General features: G+C 37.2%; 1 protein-coding gene across 5 annotated transcripts in view; it reads left to right on the forward strand.

Annotated features, from left to right (window-relative positions):
- The window catches only part of LOC106878551 (protein PALS2), a 100,349-nt gene that overhangs the window by 42,949 nt on the left and 33,374 nt on the right, over window positions 1–24,026 (forward strand). For all 5 annotated transcript variants that reach the window (XR_008267031.1, XR_001410513.2, XR_008267034.1 and 2 more), the window contains 3 exons: window positions 1,065–1,113; window positions 10,536–10,657; window positions 22,653–22,805. Coding sequence is in view for 1 of the 5 variants with exons in the window: in XM_014927794.2 (XP_014783280.1) it covers window positions 1,083–1,113; window positions 10,536–10,657; window positions 22,653–22,805 (306 nt within the window). In the remaining 4 variants the exon portion in view is untranslated. The remainder of the gene's footprint in view (window positions 1–1,064; window positions 1,114–10,535; window positions 10,658–22,652; window positions 22,806–24,026) is intronic.

Here is a 24,026-nt window from a genome sequence, read left to right on the forward strand (position 1 = left end):
GCAGCAAACGGATCGCCTAACCATCGGAACGCTTCCTTTCCACAAGAAGCGGAAGAGGATGCGCTCCAGTTTGGTGATGGTAGGGTCGGGACAAGGAACGACGGTCAGGCGGTAGTAGATGACGGACGCGATGTACGTGTTCGCCACCTCCGCCCGACCTTTCAGGGAAAGCTTCCTCTCGGCCCATTGCCGGGCTAGAGTGGCCACCCTTCTCGTTATCTCGTCCCAGTTCTTCTCCAAAACAGTACGTCTATAGAATGGAGGCGCGTGGCTTAGTGGCTTGGATGTTCGGTTGGAAGTGCGACTGTCGGCGGCGCATTGTGTACTTGAGCAAAAATCTTTATTTCACGTTAATTTACACTCAGTTGATAGAAATGAGCTCTACCTGTAATTCAAACGGCCAGCCTTATCACATTCTGTATCATGTTGAATCTCCCCGAGAACTACGTGTCTGTGAAATGCTCAACCACTTTGATGAGCATGTTGTTCGATGGATCGGATTAACTGCAAGCACTCGCCGTCGCAAGCGGAGAGTCAGGCACGTCCATAAGATATTACCTCTGAACAAATACCGCAGTTAATTTGCCTTTCGAGATGCGTTAGCATTACGCGTGAATCACGGACGGATCTTTCTGTTTTTTCCGTGCAAATTTCATCTCTGAGTAATTAAGCTAAATGAATTACTATGGAAATTAATCAGTATACACAACTCAAAATGTGTTCACTAAAACGCTATCAATCTTCAGTATCGACTTTGTGCGTGCGCGCGATAATATTGGTTTCAAATTTCGGCTCAAGGCCAGCAACTTTGGGGAAGGGCTAAGTCGATTACATCAACCCCAGTATTTAAATGGTATTTATTTTATCAACCTCGAAAGGATGAAAGGTAAAGTCAACCTCTGTGGAATTTGAACTCCAAACGTAAAGACAGACGAAATGCCGCTGAGCATTTTACCCAGCGTGCAAACAATTTTGCCGCCTTATGTGTGTGAAAATATTATTGAAGCTTACATTGAAATTCTGTCGCTTTTCGTAATTCTGTATTTTGATTTGTTTTATTTTAGGAAATCAGTTTGTTGACCATGCCGGCCGCTAGTGTTGAAACTGGCTTCTGTAAGTATTCTTTTATCCTTTTACTTTTACCTTCTGTTTGTGCCAAGCTGGGGCACTGTCTTGAAGGATTTAGTCGATCAACCCCCCCCCCCCGTGCTTATTTTTAAATCTGGTCATTGTTTTGTCCGTCTCTTATTACTGATCGATAAAGACGCTGGAGCGTAAACAATCTAATACCGGGTACCAAGTGGTTACACACATGCACATCAGTGCTAGGGTTCCAATTTGTTTCCATTTCCCAAATTCACTCACTAGGTATTGTCCTGAGGTTGTAGTAGAAAGTGTTTACACAAAGTAATGTGCAATTGGATTGAACACGAAACCTTGTGGTTACAATTCAAACTCCTTAATCATACAGCCAAGCCTGAAAAATAGATCACTTTTTTTTCTAGATTTTTATTGCCTCTGTATCTCTCAAATGCAGTTTTATATAATCGCCGAGGCACCTTCTGTATGAAAATTTAGATTTCTCGGTTATAATTGACTTCACTTTATAATACATGGTGAAGTGGGTGTTAAGGTAGTTGCTGTTGTGATTTAAAGAATGTCAGCTTAGTGAAATTAGGTTTTTAGAGATGAGATCATTTTCTAAAATACTAATTATCGTAAAAAGGCGTAGGGGAGGTGACCCTAGAATGTCTATGAAATATGGCAGCCAATTGACTGTCGTTAAAGCCCCCTTCACGCGAGGGAGCAAATTAATTACATTGATGCCAGTGCTTGTCTGGTACTTTATTTTATCAATCCAGAAACGATGAAATGCAAAGTTGACCTTTGCGCGATTTGAACTCAGAACGTAACGAACCATGAGAAATGCCGCTGCTAAGCATTGTGTCTGACGCACTAACCATTCTGTCAGCAATCGTTCCTAACATTGGGGCTTCAGATTCGTGGCTGTTGGAGTTAGTCGATTAAATTGTCTTTAATATTTGACTAGTGCTTTATTTTATTGTCTTTTTAGGAATATGAAATTATAGGAGTGGATTCCCAGTCCCTTCGCTCCCGCCCCTTTTAGTCGCCTCTTACGCCACGCAGGGAATACGGCAACTGCATTCTACCCCCACCTCAGTCGTAGGGGGCTGTTAGTTAATCCATAGCTGGGACCCTTACAAGTGCTACCACTCTGGGTCAGAGTAGACTTGAGAGCAATAGTGGCTAATAGGTGGTTCCACACTCCTCAAACCCTGAAACCAGGGCCCCACTACCGGATGTAGTTTAGTCATACCCAGGTATGCTGAGAGATAAAATGTTGAGTATGAAAGCGAAGAGAGGTATGTATGAGAGCGTGATTGTGCCGACAATGTTATACGGTGCAGAGACGTGGGGAATGGGAGAGGCGGAAAGGAGGCGACTAGATGTGTTTGAGATGTCTGAGGGCTATGGTTGGTGTGACACGGATGGACAGGTGAGGAATGAGGAGGTGCGAAGGAGAGCAGGAATGAGAGAAAATCTAACAACCAAAATGGATAGACGAATGTTGAGATGGTTTGGCCACAAGGAGAGGATGGATGAGGAGCGGATGGTAAGGAGTGTGATGAAGGCAGAAGTGGTAGGCAGCAGAACCTGAGGCAGACCTTGATTTGTGTGGATGGATGGATGGATGGAATGAGGAAAGCTTTGGTGGTTAGGTGTTGGAATGAGAGAGGCAAGAGAATTTCTAAACGACAGGAAGGCTTGGAAAGTGTTTGTGGACGGATGAGTGAATTTGATGTTGCTCAAAGGGGCACGGAACCAGCATGATGCAGCAGGGGTAAACCAACATATGCTGCCGGGCCCCGCTTCTGATATTGGGGGTTGCGTTCTATGCCTTGACCCGAGCATAGAACAGGGCTATCCGCTTTGAGCTGGGAAATGAATTGAATTCCTGGTGTGTGTCTTGTTGTGGTTACCCCCTCCTAAAAAAAATGGAGAATAGGCTTGGGTATGTATATATATATATATATATATATATATATATATATATATTATTTTATCGACACCAGTTGGATTCTGAGGTCGATTAGATCGGCTAAATCTCCTTCCACAAAATTTCAGGCCTTGTGCCTGTAGTAGCAGCAGCAGCAGCAAATAAGAGTTGACGAAATTCCCCCACCCGTACACCATACAGGTCTATCTACGTTTTGGAGAAAACATCAGACTTTGACGTGATTAAGCTGTGTGCCACCATACCTTGTTAATGCTAACTCATCTGATCATATTGTCACTACTGACTGACAGGTTGATTATTACAATTTCTTTTATCCCACTAGGATTTGACAGTTTAAAGTTTACATTTAAGGACAAAGACTGGCAACTTGAAATGCGAATTTGGAAAGCATGAAGTAATGGTCTCTCCCGCCTTCCACTCCATTAAAGTTAGTGGGAGAGGATTTTTAGCTGTTCATAGCAGATAATAAATATTTTGCTTAATTGTCTAGTAAACATGTCGGCTCGTCCTTGAAACCGGATTGATAACAATGTCTTCTCAAATCAGGTGTCCATGAAGTTTCTATGATATTGTGTAGCATAAATCTGATGAGCAAAACGTCCTTTATAAGGTATTAGACAATAACAAGTAACGTTTCCAGATTTACCTTTCCCCGATCGTTAGCAGTACTGACACAGAATAAACTATTTTATTAAGAGATCGTTATTTGCCTCTGGTGCATACAAACTTATTTGGTTGTCCAACATCTTATCTACTTAGAAAATTAAAACCTCAGTAATTTTTATATTTAGCTTTTTAAAATAATTTTGGAAGTTATAACCTTTGGAAACAACTTGCACATCTGTCAAAATGGGTATTAAATTTATCGATGACTTGAAACAGCCGTTCCCGAACTTATTTTGACGTGGAGAATCTGCACCTGTATTTTACAGACAACCTCCTTTACCTTAAAATTAATCGGCCATTAGAGTGAGAATATATATAACTAATTTATTAAAATGGCATTCGTTATTTTCAAAATGATAAGTGCCGAAATGGTGGCTTTGGTTGGTGTTATGTGGAGCTAGTAAATGAAGATATATTTCGTTGGCCGCGTAAATAATAACTGAAGCACACTTGCGAACATTTAACTGAAAAACTTATTGCCAGACATGAATGAACACAAATGTTTGCTAACCGTGAGAGAGAAAAATCGCACCGCGTCTATAGAAGTTTCTTATGAGACAATGTGTGAATGTCCAGTTCGGTCTGTCGTTCTTGAACCGCCAGCTGGCCTGAATGGAGTCGCATATCACTCAGTCGCCTTCAACATGATACGATCAAAAAGCACCAATAGCGTTTTTTTAAATTTTTTTTATAGGGGACAAGAACATTCTAAAAAGGAAAAAAAATCGTCACAGCTTCGTGCTGTGAATTTAGGCCGATGATATAGTGTCTGACTGGTTATCTAGCGGTTAGGGTTTCGAATCCAGAATATGCATACAGAGGGCAAGTGTCAGTTCCAGGGGCCTGGTATTGCACTTCAAAGGAGTTTGGATTCTGTAAGTAGGCAATTTATACGCATATATGCTCTTGTGCGGGTGGCACGTAAAATGCACCATTTTGAGCGTGGCCGTTGCCAGTACCACCTAACTGGCCTTCGTGCGGGTGACACGTAAAAGCACCCACTACACTCTCGGAGTGGTTGGCGTTAGGAAGGGCATCCGGCTGTAGAAACTCTGCCAGATCAGATTGGAGCCTGGTGTAGCCATCTGGTTTCACCAGTCCTCAGTCAAATCGTTCAACCCATGCTAGCATGGAAAGCGGACGTTAAACGATGATGATGATGATGATGATGATGATGATAGGCCAACATGAGTACAAAAAGAGAAAACATACGATGAATAAATGCTGAACAATTAGTTCATAGAAGATGCAAAGTTTTGTAGGTTTTTTTTTCTTCTTAACTATAAAAAAGTAAAAAAGCTTTGTGTGTGTCAAAAACATTAGTCTGAATGTAACCAGAATACAAAGTATTGATATGAAAAAGCGATAGTGTATCTGTTGCAGAAATTTTTCGGCGCCTTTTATGTCGCATATCTACAAGTAAACTGAAATATGGTTAATCTCTAGTATAAGACCCGGTCACAAAAATGAGAAGAAAAAAATAGTGTAACAGTTGCAAAACAATGTGTAGTAAACGTTTACTACACATTGTAGTCTTAAACTAGAGAGTAACCTGAAATATAATCAAGGTGTTTGCTGTCTCTTGGGTAGTTTTCATCTGTGTTGGATTATAATGTGTAGGTTATGGTTGAAAGTTTCATGCACGGTGAAGGGTCTTCCTTTCTAGGAATGGCGTAAGTGCGTTATTGACAAAGAAGCTGCTGTTTTCCCGCGTTTGAGCAGCTAACTTAAAAAAAAAAAACCAATGCAATGACTGACTTCTGAAGTCCTCTAGCCAAGAGAAGTCGATCGCGCAAGATAATGAGGCAAGTGTTACTGCACATGTCTGTCAGAGGCTGAATTTTGTCTTCGGTCGCCAGTTCAGAGGAAATGGAAGAAACGAAGGGAGGAGGAAAAGTACCTGCATAAGAAATATTCGAAGAGAGAATATCCATAACACCATGTGAAGTTGCCATTTTTAAAACAAATTAGTTGGAATCACGCAAATGAAAGGATAGGAAAAGATTAAATATCGGCCGTTACAGCAAACTCGGAAAATTTTGGATAAAATTCGCTCCGGAATCATCCATTCGAGAGAAGACTTTCCTCGGTGTTAAGAGTTGGTTTTGACTGTAATTTTGAGCAGATGAAAGATACGCCTAAGCCAATAGCCATGCTAACAGCCTTATAATGTCTTCGCTACAACAGGTGGGGGTTGTGATGGTAAAAGTAATGAGCAGCGGTGTCTGTCCTCTTTTAGCTTTCCTCTTTGTTGTGGTAGTGGTAATGAGTTGATTTTTCATGACATAAATGAGACGGTCTATTGTTGCAACATTTGGGATCTTTTCCCTTTGGCCGGCACATTTAAAAAATAATTTTTTGTAACTAAACACTTTCAAAATTCGTATACTGGTAGAATGTGTCACATAAAACATCATTTACTCTTGGCGTTTTTGTGAAAATTGTGTGTTTTCGAAGTTATTTCGTTTTAAAGTTGTCGTATTTCGGTAATTTCAACCCTAACCCTAAAATCCGGATGTCATAAATAACAGTGACAAACTAGATATACACCGCCGATAGTTGTTGACAAACAACGGCAGTAATTTTATTCAGCTGAATACACGTCATTGATTGGTTGAAATTACCGAAATACGACAAGTTTAACACGAAATAACTTTAAAAAATATAAACTTTTCTCAACAATACTAAGATTAAAGGATTTTTTGTATGACACATTCTACCAGTGTCCGAAGTTTGAAAGTGTTTAGTTACAAAAAATTAATTTCTCGATGTGCCGTTCAAAGGGAAAAGATCCAACTTTTGCTTATCACCAAATGTCCAATTTCGTTGTTTACTGACCTTTTCTTGGGTCGAGAGTCGCCAATGTCGCAATGGTGGAGATGAACGTCAGGTGTCACCAATGTCGCAATGCTGGAATTGGTTGGTGCAATCTAGAACTGGTAAATGAAAACCTATTTCGTTGGCCGCGTGAATAATAACAGAAGCACATGCGAACGTTTAACTGAAACATATATTAGCATATATAAAGATATTAAGAATTAGCTATTTACAATGAACAACATAAATGTGACAAGAGAGAAAAACCGAATCACGTCCATAAAAGTTACTTATGAGACATTATGTGAATATTAAATTCGGTCTGTCCGAGAACTTGCAGATGTCTGCGCAAATGTCTGGAACCGTAGGCGTGGCAAGAATGGGGGCACATGTCGCTCAGCTGCCTTCTAGACTCTGCAATAAAAAAGCGCTAAAAGGGTTTGTTTGTTTGTTTTTTCCTAATAAAGGGGACAAGAACATCATAGAAAACCCACGTCACGCCACAGTTTCACGCTGGTTGGTTGGTTAAGAGACCGATGGCATAAAATTGTGTTGGTTAGCTCGTGATGTCTAACCGGTTATCTAGCTGCTAAGGGTTCTAGTCACTGCTACAGAAGTAAATCTGAAAAAAAAAAAATGCCTTCCGATATTTGTTCCGGTTTATGTTCTGAGTTCAAATTTCACCTTGTTTCCATTACCTTTCATCCTTTCCGGACCGATAAAATAAAGTACCAGTCAAGTATGAATTTTAAGACACCCTATTTCACAGAACTGCAGAATCTTTTTCTTTTCTTTTCTTCCGGACTCAGAGATTACTTTATGTACACGCACTTCCATGTACATTCTCATGTACACACACTTCCATGTACATTCTCATGTACACACGCTTCCACGCCCATATTATTTAGTTATGCCATTATGTAACTGTCTTCCGATTTACATAACTAAATTGACCTCATTATCAGTAAACCAGGTTCAAAATATATGTTTGATACATATCTCTTTTAAAAAGGATAAAACCAACATAATAATGTGTGTATATTTTAAATAGCTAATACAAGTCTATCATGACGCGACTGTTTAATTAAATGAATACATGACATTGCATTCAAAAACTCTTTATCTTTAGTTAACAAGTAACAGACAGTATTGAAAATCAGACAAGCCTCATTTTTGTAGTGGCTTCCAATGAATTTATTATTTTACATTAAAATAAATTTTTAAAATGTGAGATTATCTCACCTGGTTACCAAAAAAAAAAAAATCTTAGTTTTTCCTGGTGAGAAATTTTTTAAAGCAGTAAACGTTTTCACCTTCCATAATGAATGGAACAATAGCGATGAACAATGCCTCACACGCGAAAGCAATATATTTCACATGACTCATCATTGATTTTTTTTAAAAAAAGAAGAGGAAGTAACAAAAATGTCTGTTTAGAAATACAGGTAAACTGTCCATTATATTTATTTCGAAGCCACTAAGCTACAACCACTCCTATTCATCCTAATATAAGTACGTACGTATATATGTATGTATGCATGCTTACTTGCTTTAACTCTTCGCTGCAATCCATGTTTTGTATGACTGATTGATACATCTTTAAATGTGTTGTGAATCCTTCAAAGCCTATTAAAAGCAGTTTCTATGACTTTAATAACGGTCGTGGCTTCATCTTTCATCGCTTTGGCTCGCAAGACATGAAAACATTTCCGATCCGGCTTGTCCTATCCAAAAAGTCTACTGACTTTTTATTTACAGTATTTGAACTCTGTCTGTTATGGCTTAGGCCATGCTAAAGCAACGCCTTAATTTGGATGAACAGAGTAAAGAGTATCTAATACATGCAGTTGGAACTTATTCATTCATTTGAAGCTGATAATTCATCGTCACTACTCTGAGTTTCTCGCATTACTCGAAACAGTTACAGTGAATCAACTTCGAACGAATATGTCATACATTTCATGCTTAATTTAGACACTATTTAGTTCTCCAGGTGTCCGACAGTAATAAAGCGGCTTCCACTAACCCTAGCGTGGGTGGTTGGTTAACCGACACAACTGCTAAAGAGAAGTAAATGATTGTGCAAATGAAAACTTAGTGGAAGCTAGAGAAAATACTCCAGACGTATTAAAGCTATACGTCTCTCCCTCTTCCCATCTCCTTTCCCTCGCATCCCTTTTACTCGAAGATAAATTTTTGAGATATGTTAGTTACGTCGGAAGAATTTTAGGTATCCCACACACGTTCGCAGGCTAACTTTTCATCGTTTGTCTGGGTTTGTAGTGAGAGGGGGGATGCTCAGACTGTCAATAAAGTCTGAATGTATTTTAAAAAATGTTATACATTTTTTTGTATTCAGTGGTCAAATTTTTTGCTCACACAGAATCTCAATGATGCACACATTTTAAATGCAAATAACTAGGGCTTCCACAAACACATTTATTATAGAATGTTATGCCTCATACCAAGCCCCATACAACACCATTGAATACATCGAACATACATACTTTGCCATGATGGAAACTCAGATGAAACCAGTGTTCAACAAACTTTATTCGTAAAGTGTATATCTTTATCTATTACTAGTTTTATTCATTCTTAGAACTGCGGTCGTGCAGGGGCCCTGCCTTGAATAGTTTAGTAGAACAAAAGAACCCCAGTTCTGGTTTTTAAGTTTGTTACTTATTCTATCCGTTCGCTTTTACCGAATTGCTAAGTTACGGGACATATCAACACCACTTATCAAGTGGTGTTGGAGCAGATATAAACAAGACAGGCTCTTATAGTTTGTCTATCAAATCCGCTCACAAGGCATTAGTCGGTCCGAGGCTATAATAAAGGACATTTACCCATGTGCTGCGCTGCAGGACTGAACCCAAAATATGTGCAGTTTCTTAACCACCAAGAAATTAAGAAATAACGGGCTAAAAAAATTTTTTTCTGTCATTGTTCCTTACTGTATAACATCCAGTTTACTCTATTTGTAGCATGAAAGGTTATTAATCAATAAGGACCCCCCGCTCTCTCTCTTTCTCTCATTGTTCCTTTTCTCTATCTCCCTCGCTGACAGTTTTCTCCATTCATTTGTTGTTGTTCCCAACCCATCCTATATAATTAGTGATTGTCACGTAACGAAGTTACAATGACTAGACAACTTCAAAGCTATAATTTATCCATGCTGGTCTGAACAAGCTTCTGTTTCTTTTTCTCTCGCTCCTCTTTATTCGTTTTTCTTTTTCCTGGTCACTGTCAAGGGATTGTTTTCTTAGTTGTTGCTAAGTTTTCCTGGATGTTCTGGGACATGCTTTAACTTTCACTTCCATGACATAAATTGTGACTACTTGTAAGGAGTAAAATTTGCGGTTAGTACCTCGCATGTCAATTAATGAATGCAACTGCAAACATTGACGTCATATCGTTTTTTTTTTTTATACTCTCCTTTTTACAAACAATACATTCCGTTCATTTTACCATTAGTGTATGCAAATTTAAGAAAATGTTTATGCACCTCTTTCGAAAACAAAAGAAGTAAAAAAAACGTTAAAAAATAATCGTTTTAAAAAAATGTAAGAATATGTTCACAAATAAACCCAAACAGACGCGAAAAACTGTTTATTTCGTTCATAGTTCCACCTACATACAAATAGTTGGGTATATCCACCCAAGTATTGGGCATCTTGCCATTTTTCTGGAGATTTTCTAACCGCAAGCTTTAGATTTCAGTGTTGGAAGGGGAAAGAAGTCGCCCGACTGTTTTCATTACCAAGACGTAAATTTTCTTAATTTTTGCACCTGGTAAATTTTCTTAATTTTTGCACCTGGTATATTTTCCACTCATTTATATTTTATATCTAACTTTGAAACTTCCTCACAGCAACTTTCGTTTACAAATTTACCTCCGTATTTTTGTTTATTGACTGTAAATGGAGAAGATTATTAGAAGCCGTAAGAGATCATTACCTGTATAACTGGAACCATCTCGTTTTTTTTCTTCATTCTTTTGATTATTTAGCGGCCTTTAAGCAAGTTGTTAATAACTTGGACGGTTTGGAAGAGTCAGCAGGGGCAGATGAAAGGGATATAGAGTTTTTGAAAAATTTTCTGCTTGATGAGAAGATACAAAATTTAGTATTGGTAAGTTAATTTTTTTCACTCCCTTTTTTTTTTCTGTGGCTTCCAGGTTTTGTACAGATATTAAAAAAAGACATTCCAATTTCATCCTATTTCATAAAAAAATCTTTAAAATGAAAGAAGAAAAAAAAATACTCGTCTGAAATACTAGGCGTATATACTATCCACTTTTTCTATTTTTGCAATTAATTATTATTTCCGCATATTTCTCAACGTCTCTATTATATATAATTGTCTAACTACCCACACATTGTTACTGTAAATTATATTGCATTATTTCATCAGTTCGTCTTTCATCCTTTCACTTAGCTCTTTTTTTTTATGTTGCATTAATTCATATTTCCAAAGATTTCGAGGAAATCCTATCATTCACTCACCTAGTATATCACACACTCTCACACATTTGTATCCGTGTGTGTTTGTGTGAATCATTACTGGTAGTTATTTTATCACAAGCAAAACCGGACCATGATAATATTCTAGTACAAGAACACATGCACACCTTATCCGAAGGAACAAGACTCGTATAATCTGGTCGTTGAAAGACAATATCCATCAAATCACTCACGATCACATACACATTGATAACGGGACATAGTGCCGCACAATAAACCACAATTAATCTTAGCGAAGTATTACTATTCACACCAAAAGTACTCAACAAATGTTAATATAAATAACATTGTTGCGACTGCATTATCGATACAGTTAAAATAAGCTGAAATAGTTAACAAATATACATGCAATATAAACAATACATGTGCATGTGTGTGATCGAGTGGCTAGTGTCTTTCAACAGTGCATGAAATATCGGCGGAGGTAAAGAATACGTACACCACCCGTTTTCACCGTAACAGTAACCCTATCCCCTAACCGTAAACACCGTGTGTACGTATTTACTTTCGCCGAAATATCTTGGGTCGACTTAAGGTGGTGCATTGGTCGAATCGTTAAAGCCTCAGGGTAAAAATGCTTTGCAGTATTTCTTCTGCTCATTACGATCCAAGTTCAAATCCCATCGAGTTCAACTTTGTCGTTCATCCCTCCGTGGTAGAGTCAATAAAATAGGGTACCAGTCGAGATGGTATTGACTTAGTTCCATCCTTCAAAAATGCTGGCCTTGTATCCAAAAGTAGAAATCATTATCTTGAGTCAAGTTTGTGATAAAATAAAAAGAACCATACCAGTGATTGTTTTAGTGCAGTTGTTTGAAAATACATTTGAACAACAAAACTTCCGATCAAAATGTTATATATATATATATATATATATATATATATATATATATATATAATCTTAATACATTCCTCCATATATCTTACTTTTTATGATTAATGTGGTATTAGTCACAACTCTATGATGTACGGATTTTGTTATGACTATACAATGAACCTATATACTTATAAGGTCACACTTTTTTCATTATATCAAAATATACATTTAAACTTAGATTTCATCCAGTATTGGCCCAGACTATGCCTATCTGGAATAGCATCAACCGACAGAGTATTTTAATAGTCCACTCAGTTTGAGAAAGTTGGCTATAGCAAAGTCGGGTATCACTGAATGATTGGTATTTCGTGGGGGCATTTGTCCATTTCCTTCTAGTAAAGTACCAGTTGTTCGCTACATGCTAGTATGTGGTCATTATTACGTTAACGATCTTAGAAATGTAGGCTAGATGATTCTGTACTATATTGAATCGAATTTGTAGAAGTGTGTGCAAAAGGACCAATTACCCTCTGGGCTCTTGCGTCAATCCTTTTGCTTGTGGCAAATTTGATTTTTATTAGTATCTAACATGTTTCTTTTTAATTTGTTATGTATTAACCTAAGCTTTTGATAATCCTGCCACTAACTTCTCAGTTTAAAAAAAATTTTTTTAACCTAATATATGTATTTGCGTATAATTTCCATGAAACAGTTATGGGCATTTAGACCCGTTTATAAAAACGGGTAAGCCTTTTGGCTTTTATCCTTTCTCGTATATAAACTTGTCAATTCCACTCGAATGATTTTTGATAGGTAAATTTGATTAGCTGTGTATGACGGTCCCACCAGAACCGAAGTGCTCTTCACCACTAACTCCATAAGATCTAAATCTGGCCTTTTAGCACAAAGCTTCAGATTTTATCGTTCATGGAGTATGGGATCCTTCAAACCGTAGCAACAACCAGTAAGCAACAAAGATGCCAAAACAAAAAGCAAACAAACAAACAAAAAAACCTGGAGTTCGCCTTTATTGAATGTAGATGGCTTTTAGCTCCAAACAAGATTATTATAATCAAAAGCATTCCATCTGAGATAATCTCGTCCTTTTCTATGTAGGGACCATATTATCTGATAGGAACTTAATATTGTAGGTTGTGGTTTTGGGGAGATTTGGTAGTTGTTTCTAGTATACTGACAACGTGAAAGCTGTCTGAGTTGCGTGTGTTGTTTGGCTACTATTTCTAGCATATCGTGCTTCCTCTTTCGCTCTCGCTCGACTGTATACAAGTTGTTGTTTAATCCGAGGTCAGTTATATATGAGTAAACCTATGATCAAACGCATTCTAACCCTGAATATCCCAGTATTTTCAAATAGTGCTTATCTTAGATTTACTGTATGCAATATGTTCTTTACTTAAAATAAAATGCACACGGTAGGGTGTAACTTGAGAGATTTAGCTGCAATTTCTAGTTGGTAGAGCTTGCTGTAAGTTGATAGCATAAACAATTGTCTCCTCATATTGTTAAAAACAAAGGCAGTTTTCGATTGTACAACGAGCCACTTTCAATTTGTTACATTTAAAAATTTATATTTGAAGCCTCACGCTTACAACCAATTTGTTTTGTATAAAAGAGGATAGCAATTGTGGCAATTATTGTTATTCATTTTATATATTTGTGTGTTCATTTTGTTGTTGAATTATGTTTTGTTACTTTATTGTTGCATTTTTTAAAGACAGCTGGATGCGATTGTAAATAGATTGGTTAGAAATGTTGTTGTCTGTCGATGTCTAGCAACTAAGTCGAAGCCCACAAGATAATCGACCGTCTTTCCACCAACAACTATGGTCACCTTTTTTAAATTCAATATCTCTACCACTCGTGGTTAAACCATATAAAACTCGCAAAATAGCGCAGTACCCATGACTTTCGGAAACAGTTTAACGCTCAGAAATGTTGCAGCATGGAATAAACTATCCACGTCAATTTTTGCTTGTCAAAAGAACACTGCATCCTTAAAAGGTTCCATGCTTCCTGAAATACGCCAACGCTTCGCCTAACATACCTTTGCATCCTTTCCTCTCTTTAGCTCTTTTTCCTCTTTTTCTGTCTTGTATTTTATTGTGCGTGTACTATTGGATGTGTGGAGGCGCAATGGCCCAGTGGTTAGGGCAGCGGACTCGCGGTCATAGGATCGCGGTTTCGATTTCCAAACCGGGCGTTGTGAGTGTTTATTGAGCGAAAACACCTAAAGCTCCACGAGGCTCCTGCAGGGGCTGGTGACGAACCCTGCTGTACTCTTTCACCACAACTTTCTCTCATTCTTACTTCCTGATTCTGTTGTGCCTGTAATTCAAAGGGTCAGCCTTGTCACACTGTGTCACGCTGAATCTCCCCGGGAACTACGTTAAGGGTACACGTGTCTGTGGAGTGCTCAGCCACTTGCACGTTAATTTAACGAGCAGGCTGTTCCGTTGATCGGATCAACTGGAACCCTCGTCGTCGTAAGCGACGGAGTGCCAACAACAACAACAACTATTGGATGTCATTATCATCTTTCTTCACTTGACGTATTGTTGTTTTCTGTCCCTTCTTTTACCCTTTTCCGATCAGTTGTGCATTTGAGCACTGAATAAAATAAGCTCATTATAATAATTGTTTTATATAAGATTTCGCTGGTTTCGAGCAAATTGAGCTAGAGGGTTCAAGTTAACTAACAGCACAAACTAATTCAATAACAACAAAATAAACAGAAAAAATGTACAATAACAAGAAAGAAGCAATTATTAATTGCATCTAAAACTATGTTGTAACAAACAAGCTGACTGCAAGCACAGCTTCTAAAAAAAAAATCTTTTCCTAGTTACCAAACTGATTAAATTTGTGAAAGTGACACGCTAAACTCAAAGATCACCCTGACAAAATATAACTCGTTGAAATGTTTATCATGCCTTTGTTGATGATGTTTTTTATCAACACAGACCAAAAGATAACTTAGAAATGTGAGCTTCTTTAAAAGAAGATCCGAACAATGTATTAAGAGCCATAATTATGATAGCGTATTAGTTACAGGAATACTTTATAATTTTCTTAGTTTTTGAAACTAAATAGTTTCTCTTATAAAATTCATTATCATTAAAATAATTGTTTCTATCGTTTAATGTTTTCCTAAACTAGTTATGTTCGCTATACAATATGGTATAGTTGCTTTTAAGTTATAAAATTAACAAAATATTAAATATTTCGAAATAAAAAAGAAAGGAAAATAATCATCAATTTGACAATTCATCAAATAGCTTTTATTAAATTTTCTTCTAAACGTATATAGCTAAAAGCAACGGTTTTTTTTTTAACAACTGCTAATGTATTTTCTGTATATATTATTATTGTTGTTGTTCCTGTTGTACTGTTCTGATGAAGCTGGCTGTGGTAGAGGATAATCAGTGGAATTTGAATTAAATATCTTACTATATTTAATTACACTCTTTAACTTTGTAAGTTCTAATTTTCAGCTTTCATTTCTTGAGGGTTGATAAAATAAGTAAATATAATGTAGAGAGAGACAGAGAGCAATTCAATCATTCACTCTCTCAAACATAAATATCTCTTGTACCAATGTGAAAAATCTAATTGAAATTATATTAAAAATATTCCCTTTCCTTGTTTGGAAAACTCAGTTTTAACTTGATTTCTGTTAAAACACTTCTGTTAACGTTTTATTTTATAGTAACTATTTTCTCTCTTTTGCGTTATCATACTTAGTATACTTTTAATTTAGGATACTCCTAATTTTATGCCATGGAGCAAAAAATCATAATTTACACTGTTTCAATTCATGGTGGAATTTATTCCACATCCTTCTTGCTATTTAATGTCTTTGGAAGAAACATGAACATTACGCAGTTCTTCTTTAACAAAGTTGTAAGCTTCTGCCAAATTTTTCTTACAAGTTTTAATGAACTTGCTGGTTGTAGATAAACATGAGGGTTTCTAAGGCTTAGTAGATAGAGAATTTTGATCTCTCAATCATATGATCATAAGGTTGACTGACTATAAATAAAATGAGGGTTCAGGTGGCCAAGTGGTAAGAAAATTGAGCTCTCAATCATAAGATTCTTAGTTTAATTTTAAGCCTGGGTGGAGAAAGGCATTTCGTTTGCATTGCTTCGGTCTTATTCAAGCTTCAGTCTTATTCAAGTATCAGCCGGTTGCTGGTGCAGCCTACTCTCCCTCAAACTGTGACATCCATGATGTTCCATTGGATCAAGGATGAGAGATCTGAGAGGGTGTTTATATCTGTTGAAAGCTACATTAGGTACTTAAGCACAGGAGTGGCAAGTAGCTTGCTTACCAACCTTTTGGTTCTAGGTTCAGTCCCACTGCCTGGCACCTTGGGCAAGTGTTTTCTACTATAGCCTCAGGCTGACCAAAGCCTTGCGAGTAGATTTGGTAGACGGAAACTGAAAGAAGCCCGTCATAAATATGTATATCTTTGTGTGTCTGTGTTTGTTCCCCCCCCCCCCCATTTTCGCTTGATAATGCTGACGTGTACATCCCTGTAACTTAGCAGTTCGGCAAAAAAGACCAATAGAATAATTACTGGGTTTACAAAGAATAAGTCTTGGGGTCGATTTGTTCGACTAATTGTGGTGTTTCAGCATGGCCACAGTCAAATGACTAAAACAAATAAAAAAATGTTGCCAAATCATTCTTGCATGTGAGTGATAACTACACATCTGTGCTACCTGCTTTTGTGTGTGTGTGTGTGTATGTGTGTGTGTGTGTGTGTATGTGTGTGTGTGTGTGTGTGTGTGATGACCTGTAGTTCAGTTCTTGATACCAGTTGCTCACTCTGGTGTAGATTTATATGAATCTGTTTTTATAAAGAGAGCAATTTAACCATTCTAATACAATGAAGATAATTCCCTAACCCCCAACTTTATGGTTCACATATTATGGCATGTCATCATATTCCATATAGTTCTTACAACCATATAAGACAGTAGGGTATTGAGAATTGCTCATAAAAAGGAAGCTTACATTTGTTTGTAACAGTAATTTGAAACCAAACCCATAAAACTGGAATTCCTCTTTGAATTATTTAAATCAGCTGGTACATCATTCCAGCATTATTAGTAGCAGCCTTATTGTAATCTAATCTGCTAAATTGTTACCCACTGGTTAATTTCTTTTGTAAAGCTGTTTGAAATACCTGTGGGTAAACTAGATTTGAATCTGAATCATTAAGTAGACAATTTCTATACAAAAGAAATTATATTATTCACTTCATATGGTGGTCTGATCTAAACAATAGGCTATTCCAATAAATATTATACGAGAAAGAAACAATTAACTTCGGCTTTTTCTATAAGACACTTTTTATATGCCTTGTCATTGCTTATCACTTGAAAGTCAGTTATATTACACAGGCCAGAGTGATTGGTGTAGATATTATCCCACCACCCCTGGACTTGAATTTTGACTGTTATCTTTCTTCAACTAAACATTTTTCTTTGTCACCCTTGAGAATTGTTTAGTATACGGAGATATGTTGTCAACTAATGCTTTTCCTATCTAATTTTATTTTGATTTTGTGTGATATGGGTGTAGAAATGTTGACTGATTTAACAACTTAACTTTTCCAATCAAGCTGCAAGGAACTCATATGAAGACAAAACACGAATGCCTTAATAAAAAGACAGGTCTAGATCAGTTGGTTGTGCATATATATATATATATATATATATATATATATAAATGTGTCCACTTCAAGCGCTACTAACTGGAAAATTGGATCTCCCCGTTCGCTACTCTGTCATCTTTGGGGGGGGGGTGTCTATGAGTTGTTTTCCTCTGGTTCAGGGGAAATAACCCGTCCTCATTAATTTTTTCTTTTTTGTTTTGTTAATACATATTTCTCGTTTTCCGAGCGTTTCCTCACGTCCGCAACGTAGATATTTTTAAATTGTCTTTTTATATAGAGTCTGACGAGCTGTCCACAAGGTTTTGCCCTTGTGGATGTGAAACCTTGGGTAACTCTTTGTCCAAGATATAAAATTTTGTTTTAATAATTACTGCCCTATTCTTTAGAGTGTGCTTCTTTCTGATATATGATTTTTTATTAACTATCTGCGATCTGGTTACAGAGTGTCTTACGAAGTCCGCGACATTATCTAGGTTTGATTACTGTACCGATCTCTGTGCTTCTACATATTACCAATTGCTACCTTAAGGATAGCAGGGAACGTTTTGATTTTGGATATTCTACAAAAAAATATCCCTATACCTTCTAATGAGGTCTACACAAAAATGTTACTGGAGAAAATGATAGACCTTATAAGGTGCATGAGATGGAAGGCGTTTTTCTATGATCAAAGCACACCACCTTCCGAGGCGACATACGGTATCAAGTCTGGGAAGTTCCCACCTAGAATCAAAGAACTCGAGGCCTTCATAGCGGACCTACTGGGCATAATACCCAGACCAAAATTCCATAAGTCCTTTTCCCCTTTTCAAAGCAAACTCCATGAAGATACACAAAAAGAAACTCTAACAGGTCCATGATCTTCTTGAATAAGACTAAGAACTTATACATGATAGATACATACTTACAATAAGCTTTTAAATGACTGAACCACACGAAAATATAGACGCGCTTTGCTACACACTTACAATAGCATTAACTGTGAGGCTAAACAGATATTTAACCTAGGTATAGCAGACAGAGTAGAGGTCTTGGCCAAGAGAAATGCTTTTATTACTTTGAAGGATTGCAAGCCAAATTTTGCCTCTAATCCAGCCAAGTTGAAGATTGGCCCGGCAAGTAAAAATATACTGGAGAAGATTAATGATGACATAAGACACACGAGCCTCCCTTTATGATGCAGCATCAATGAGGTAACCTCATGGTTTATTGCCAACTGGGACAGAGGCAAAGCTAGATTTACACAGTTAAACATTGTTGACTTTTATCCACCTATTTCTAAAGAGTTATTGTTGAAGGCACTTTCTTTTGCCAAGGGCTTCACAAATATTAGTTATAGTGATGTTAGTTATCATGCATGTCAGGAAAATGGTGCTGTTCAGCAAGGATTCGACTTGAGTTAAGCAATCTGACCCCTATGGTGTAGTTAGGGGAGCATATGACGGTGCCGATGTCTGTGATCTTATCAGACTGGACATCTTAAAGAAGTTTCCTTTGTTCCTCTTCGACCTCTATAAAGATGATGCTCTAGCCTTCTAGAGGAGCCAAGGGCCACACATTAGATAGACTTAGAAAGGATCTAATTAGCACCTTAGGCTCAATGGGTCTCAAGATCATCATTGAGACTAATCTCACCACAGTAGATTTCTTAGATGTTACTTTAGATCTGGATTCTGGTAGATACAGGCCCTATCACAAGCCAAACAAGAGACTGTCTTATATTAGCACAGCCTCCTGCCACCACCCTATAGTTTTCAAGAACCTAGTGAAAAGTGTAAGCAAGAGGATCTTGAATCTATCCTCAAGCCAAGATATCTTCAATGCCGCTGCCCCTACTACAATGAGGCACTGGCATTGAGTAGGTTTAAGGACCGCATCTCCTACATGCCTGTCCCTAGCACCTGGAAAAGGAAGCACTGCAGAAATGTCATTTGGTTTGCTCTACCCTTCTCACTCAATGTCAAGATTTGTGTGAGAAAGATTTTCCTTAGATTGACAGACAAACATTTCACACACACTTACAGATACAGGCATTTATTTAACAGATACTTGTACCTAATTTCTTTCAGCATTCTTTGAACTGTTCAACTATTTACATCTATTTCATTATCTAATGTATCTTTTGTTTTTTTTTGTTGTTAAATAAGTATATTTTATTTTTATCTTTTACTTGCTTCAGTCATTAGACTGTGGCTATTTTGGGATACCACCTTGGAGAGGTCCAGTCAAACAAATCAACCTCACTAATTATTTTTTAAGGCTGGTACTTATTCTATCATTCACTGAACTGCTAAGTTATGGGGATCTAAACAAACCAGCACCAGTTGTCAAGCAGTGGCAGAGATAGCAGCAACAAGCACACACACAACAGGCGTCCAAACAGTTTTCATCTACCAAATTCACAAGGCATTGGTAGTCTTGGGGCTTTAGTAGAAGACATTTACCCAAGGTGTTGTGCAGTAGAAGACAGTTACCCAAGGTGCTGTGCATAAAGGCTCCTTTGGCTCAGTTCTGTAATGAATGTTCTACTTAACATCATATAGTTGAAATATCTTTGTCTCCATTTCCAACACAGGACATTTTCCTCAATTACTGATTTCTGGAGGAAAAGTACTAAATGGAGTAAATCTGGAATTGAACCCTGTTTGTTAACTTGGTTCATATATCTCACCGGGAGACCAGGAGCCTTGCACCTGCTGATAGTGCTTATACTTTTTATATGTGAAGCATTGCAATCCAAACTGGTTTTGTTGGGCGAGGGAATCTATAGAAATTAAAACTAATCAAAATAATTAATGAAGGTAATAAAGTCAATAGTTAAATGAAATTCAATATAAAGTTTATATATTTTTCTGTTACCTACCATAAAGCACAGAAATCTTAGTTGTAACCGTTTTAGGTGGATGAATTCTACATTTACTTAGTAGTATTCTATCCACTATTGAGGCTCCAATGAAGCTACGTTATCCAAGCATTCAACTATAGGTGCATTGCATCTTATAGCCGAAACAGCTGTAAGCTAATGAAGTTCATAACATAATTTCTTGTTTCTTTGTCATTTATTTAATCTTTATTATGCTCTGTACTTGACTAACGCTTATTTCTGAGGCATATGTATACTGAGTTCTAACACCAAGCTATTAGTATCATTGTCAAAGTGAAATATTAAAATATACATTTATATAATTATAATCCTTTTTTTTAACATCCATGTTCCATGCTTGCATGGTTTGAGAGAATGTGACCAGTCTGAGGACTGCATTGTGTTCCAGCATTTGCTTTGGCATGGTTTCTATGGCTTGATACCCTTCCTAATGTCAGCCACTCTACAGAGTGTATTGCCTGCTTTTCTTCAGAGGTAACCATTTAACTTGTGAGGTTGATTTCCTTCAACTTAAAATGTGAAAGAAGGGGTCAGAACAGGTTTCTTGTAGTAAAGATGCTACATGGCTACACCCATTATAGAAGAGAAGGTGGGAGAGTGGAGCTGGAAAGAGAAATTGTAGTAGTAGTGACATGATAGGATGAACCCTCAAGGTATGAGGCAAGAAACGAATGAGGACAAAATAACAAGGATGCATGGCTAGAGTTTACAAGAGTTTATGGGGAAAGTGAGAGAGGGTTAGAAATGGTGTATGAGTGGGGATGTGAATGTAATGAACAAAGAACAAGTCTGAAGGTTAAGTATTTGTTGGAGGGAAGGTAGAGAAGAGTAGGTGATGACTGTCAATATTGGGTAGGGTTGAAGGGTAAATGTGAATTGTGGATATTTGGAGTTATTAAGACTGTTTTCAAAATAACTATACAACTAAGAACAATTGACTAAACTTTGCCGCTATTGTTATGTGAGGAAGTAACATGGAATTTCATACTGGTAACCTTTCTGTACAAGTAGTTTAAGTCTTTACTGCTGAAATGCCCATGTAAGTTTTAAAGGTGATCAAACCAAAGATCTTGATGAGCATGCTTTAATGTGATCAAATCAAATTTAAAACTGACACCATTTTTATTCTAATCAACACTGACAGAAATGTGATGTCTATAAGAGAATTGCATGTAAAAAATAATTGAATCTATAAAAGTGGTCTTCTCATTTTTATTAGATGTTTGTATTTCATACAAGCATGGATTGAACAGTTCAACAGGATCTGATAGGCTGGAGGACTGCATCTTGCCCCAACGTCTGCTTTGGCATAGTTTCTATGGCTGGATGCCTTTCTTAACACTAACCATTTTACAGAGTGTATTAGGTGCTTTTTACATGGCACCAGCATAAGTTGGGTTGTCATGTAACTCCCTAGGGAGTTACATGACAAGGAGATACATGGCTACTTGTATTTGATACATGGGAGATACATGGCTACTTGTATTTGATACATGGGAGATACATGGCTACTTGTATTTGAATTTTAAAATATTACTTGATTGAATTGTAGCTGCATGCTTACATGTACAAATAATAAAAAAAATGCAAAAATAAGTTAGAATGTTTGAACTGGTACAGTATAATAGAATGCAATATAACCAGCCTTCACTTGTGAAAGAGTTTGACTTGGTAACAAGTACCATTCTTGCACTAATTGTTTTAGGTGCTTCAATATTTGTGGCAAGCAGACATGGACATTATCTTGGTCCTCTCATGTTGATTCAACAGAACATCTAGGACAATTACATGCAAACTGCAGCCCGTAAGACTTTTCTGAATGGTACATCTAACAAAAAAATTATCTTGAATTTTTTTTAGTAGTGATATGACAAGAGATATGGCAAGCCATATCGCTTGTAGTCTGCTTCTTGAGAAGCTTCCTGATGTCTTGTATGCAATGGCTGGAGTGAGAGAAGGTTGTGTTAGTAGCTTGGTTGGTATTCATTACAACTAAATAGACTAAAGTGAAATGAGGTATCTTGCTGAATAATATACACTGTCTGATCCAAGAATTGAACCCACACCCTTGTTTGTGAACCAAACACCAAAACCACTAGGACACAAGCCTTTGCAAGAATCTGGTAAACATGCATTAACACTCAGGATGTTTTCATTTTAAGCTTTGTGTTGTTTTAAAATGTTTTCCCTTTATTTAGGCACATGATAAACTTGAAGAAACTCCTTTAGAAGCAGAGAACAATAAATCATTGGATCTTCAAGTTGAAGCATTAAAAATATTATCTGAACATTCCTCAACAAATGAAAGTGCTGCAGAATTGTGGGATATTTTGAAGGATAATCACGTACAGGTAGTTATAAGTTATTTCTCTTCAATTACCACCCTTCTCCTTTGTTGCCTCCCTCCCCTCCCTTTACTCCCCATCTCTAGCTCCTTCATGCTCTCTTGGAGCATCTGCCCACCCATCCACTCACTTCTTCCCATCTCATATCTTGAGAGTCCTCCTTGACACATAATCACCACTATTTTTATCTCTCTTTCTCCCTCTCTCCTTCTCCCTCTCTCCTTCTCCCTCTCTTTCCTCCTCTCTCTAGCTCCACCCAATCACTCCCACCTCTTCTAAAATGTGAGTAGTCATGCCTATATTTGTTTCTGCTTATATTTCTTTGGCTGCTAGTTCTCATACATGTTTTGGTTGGTAACAATGGCCAATCAGATAACTTGTCATTTGCTACTTTCTATTCCAAGAAATTAGTTGTTAATTATCATGTTGCTTTCACAAATTACCCTCACCAACTACCACCTCACCTGTACATCTGATCAGCCAGAACCCATATTTTATTTGGGTCTCTTCAAACTTTTACTCCCAATAATCTTCCCCTTCTCAGCGTAGCCTTCCACCTCACCAAGAAATGACAGATGGTTATGTGCAGACCCTGAAGTTCCAAGTGTTATGCATGCAAAATTTCCTGCAACTGTCATGGTTTTAGGGGTTGTCAGCAATGAAGGACATGTGATGCCTCCTTACTTCTTTCCACAAGGCCTTAGAGTTAACTCTGTCGCCTACATTGAGGTCCTGGAAACAATTGTTAAACCCTGGATAGACAGTGTATGCAATGGGAGGCCATATGTGTTTCAGTAAAACTCTGCACTATCACACATAGCTCTAGTAACACAAGAATGGATGGCTGGAAATATTCATGATCATATAACTCCTAACATTTGGCCTCCAAATTCCCCAAATTTCAATCCATTGGACTATTGCATATGGAGCACTGTTGAGAGAGAGGTTAATGAACATACCCATAACACCAAAGATTCTTTGAAAGCTGCCATAATCAGAATAAAGTCCGAAATGTACCAGGATTTAAATCTCATATAGAAGCAGTTGTTGAAGCTGAAGGTGGCATTATTGAATAACATTATAGAAAAGGTTTATTTTTATCCTCAGCATTTTTTGATAAATAAATTTATTTGTTATATATCTTTTTTTTTTTTTATAAACATAAATCTGTCCTCAAGTATCTTATGTACCCTGTATGTGTATATATATATATATATATATATATAT

The sequence above is a fragment of the Octopus bimaculoides genome, chromosome 2 (assembly GCF_001194135.2).
Source record: "Octopus bimaculoides isolate UCB-OBI-ISO-001 chromosome 2, ASM119413v2, whole genome shotgun sequence".
Classification (NCBI taxonomy): domain Eukaryota; kingdom Metazoa; phylum Mollusca; class Cephalopoda; order Octopoda; family Octopodidae; genus Octopus; species Octopus bimaculoides.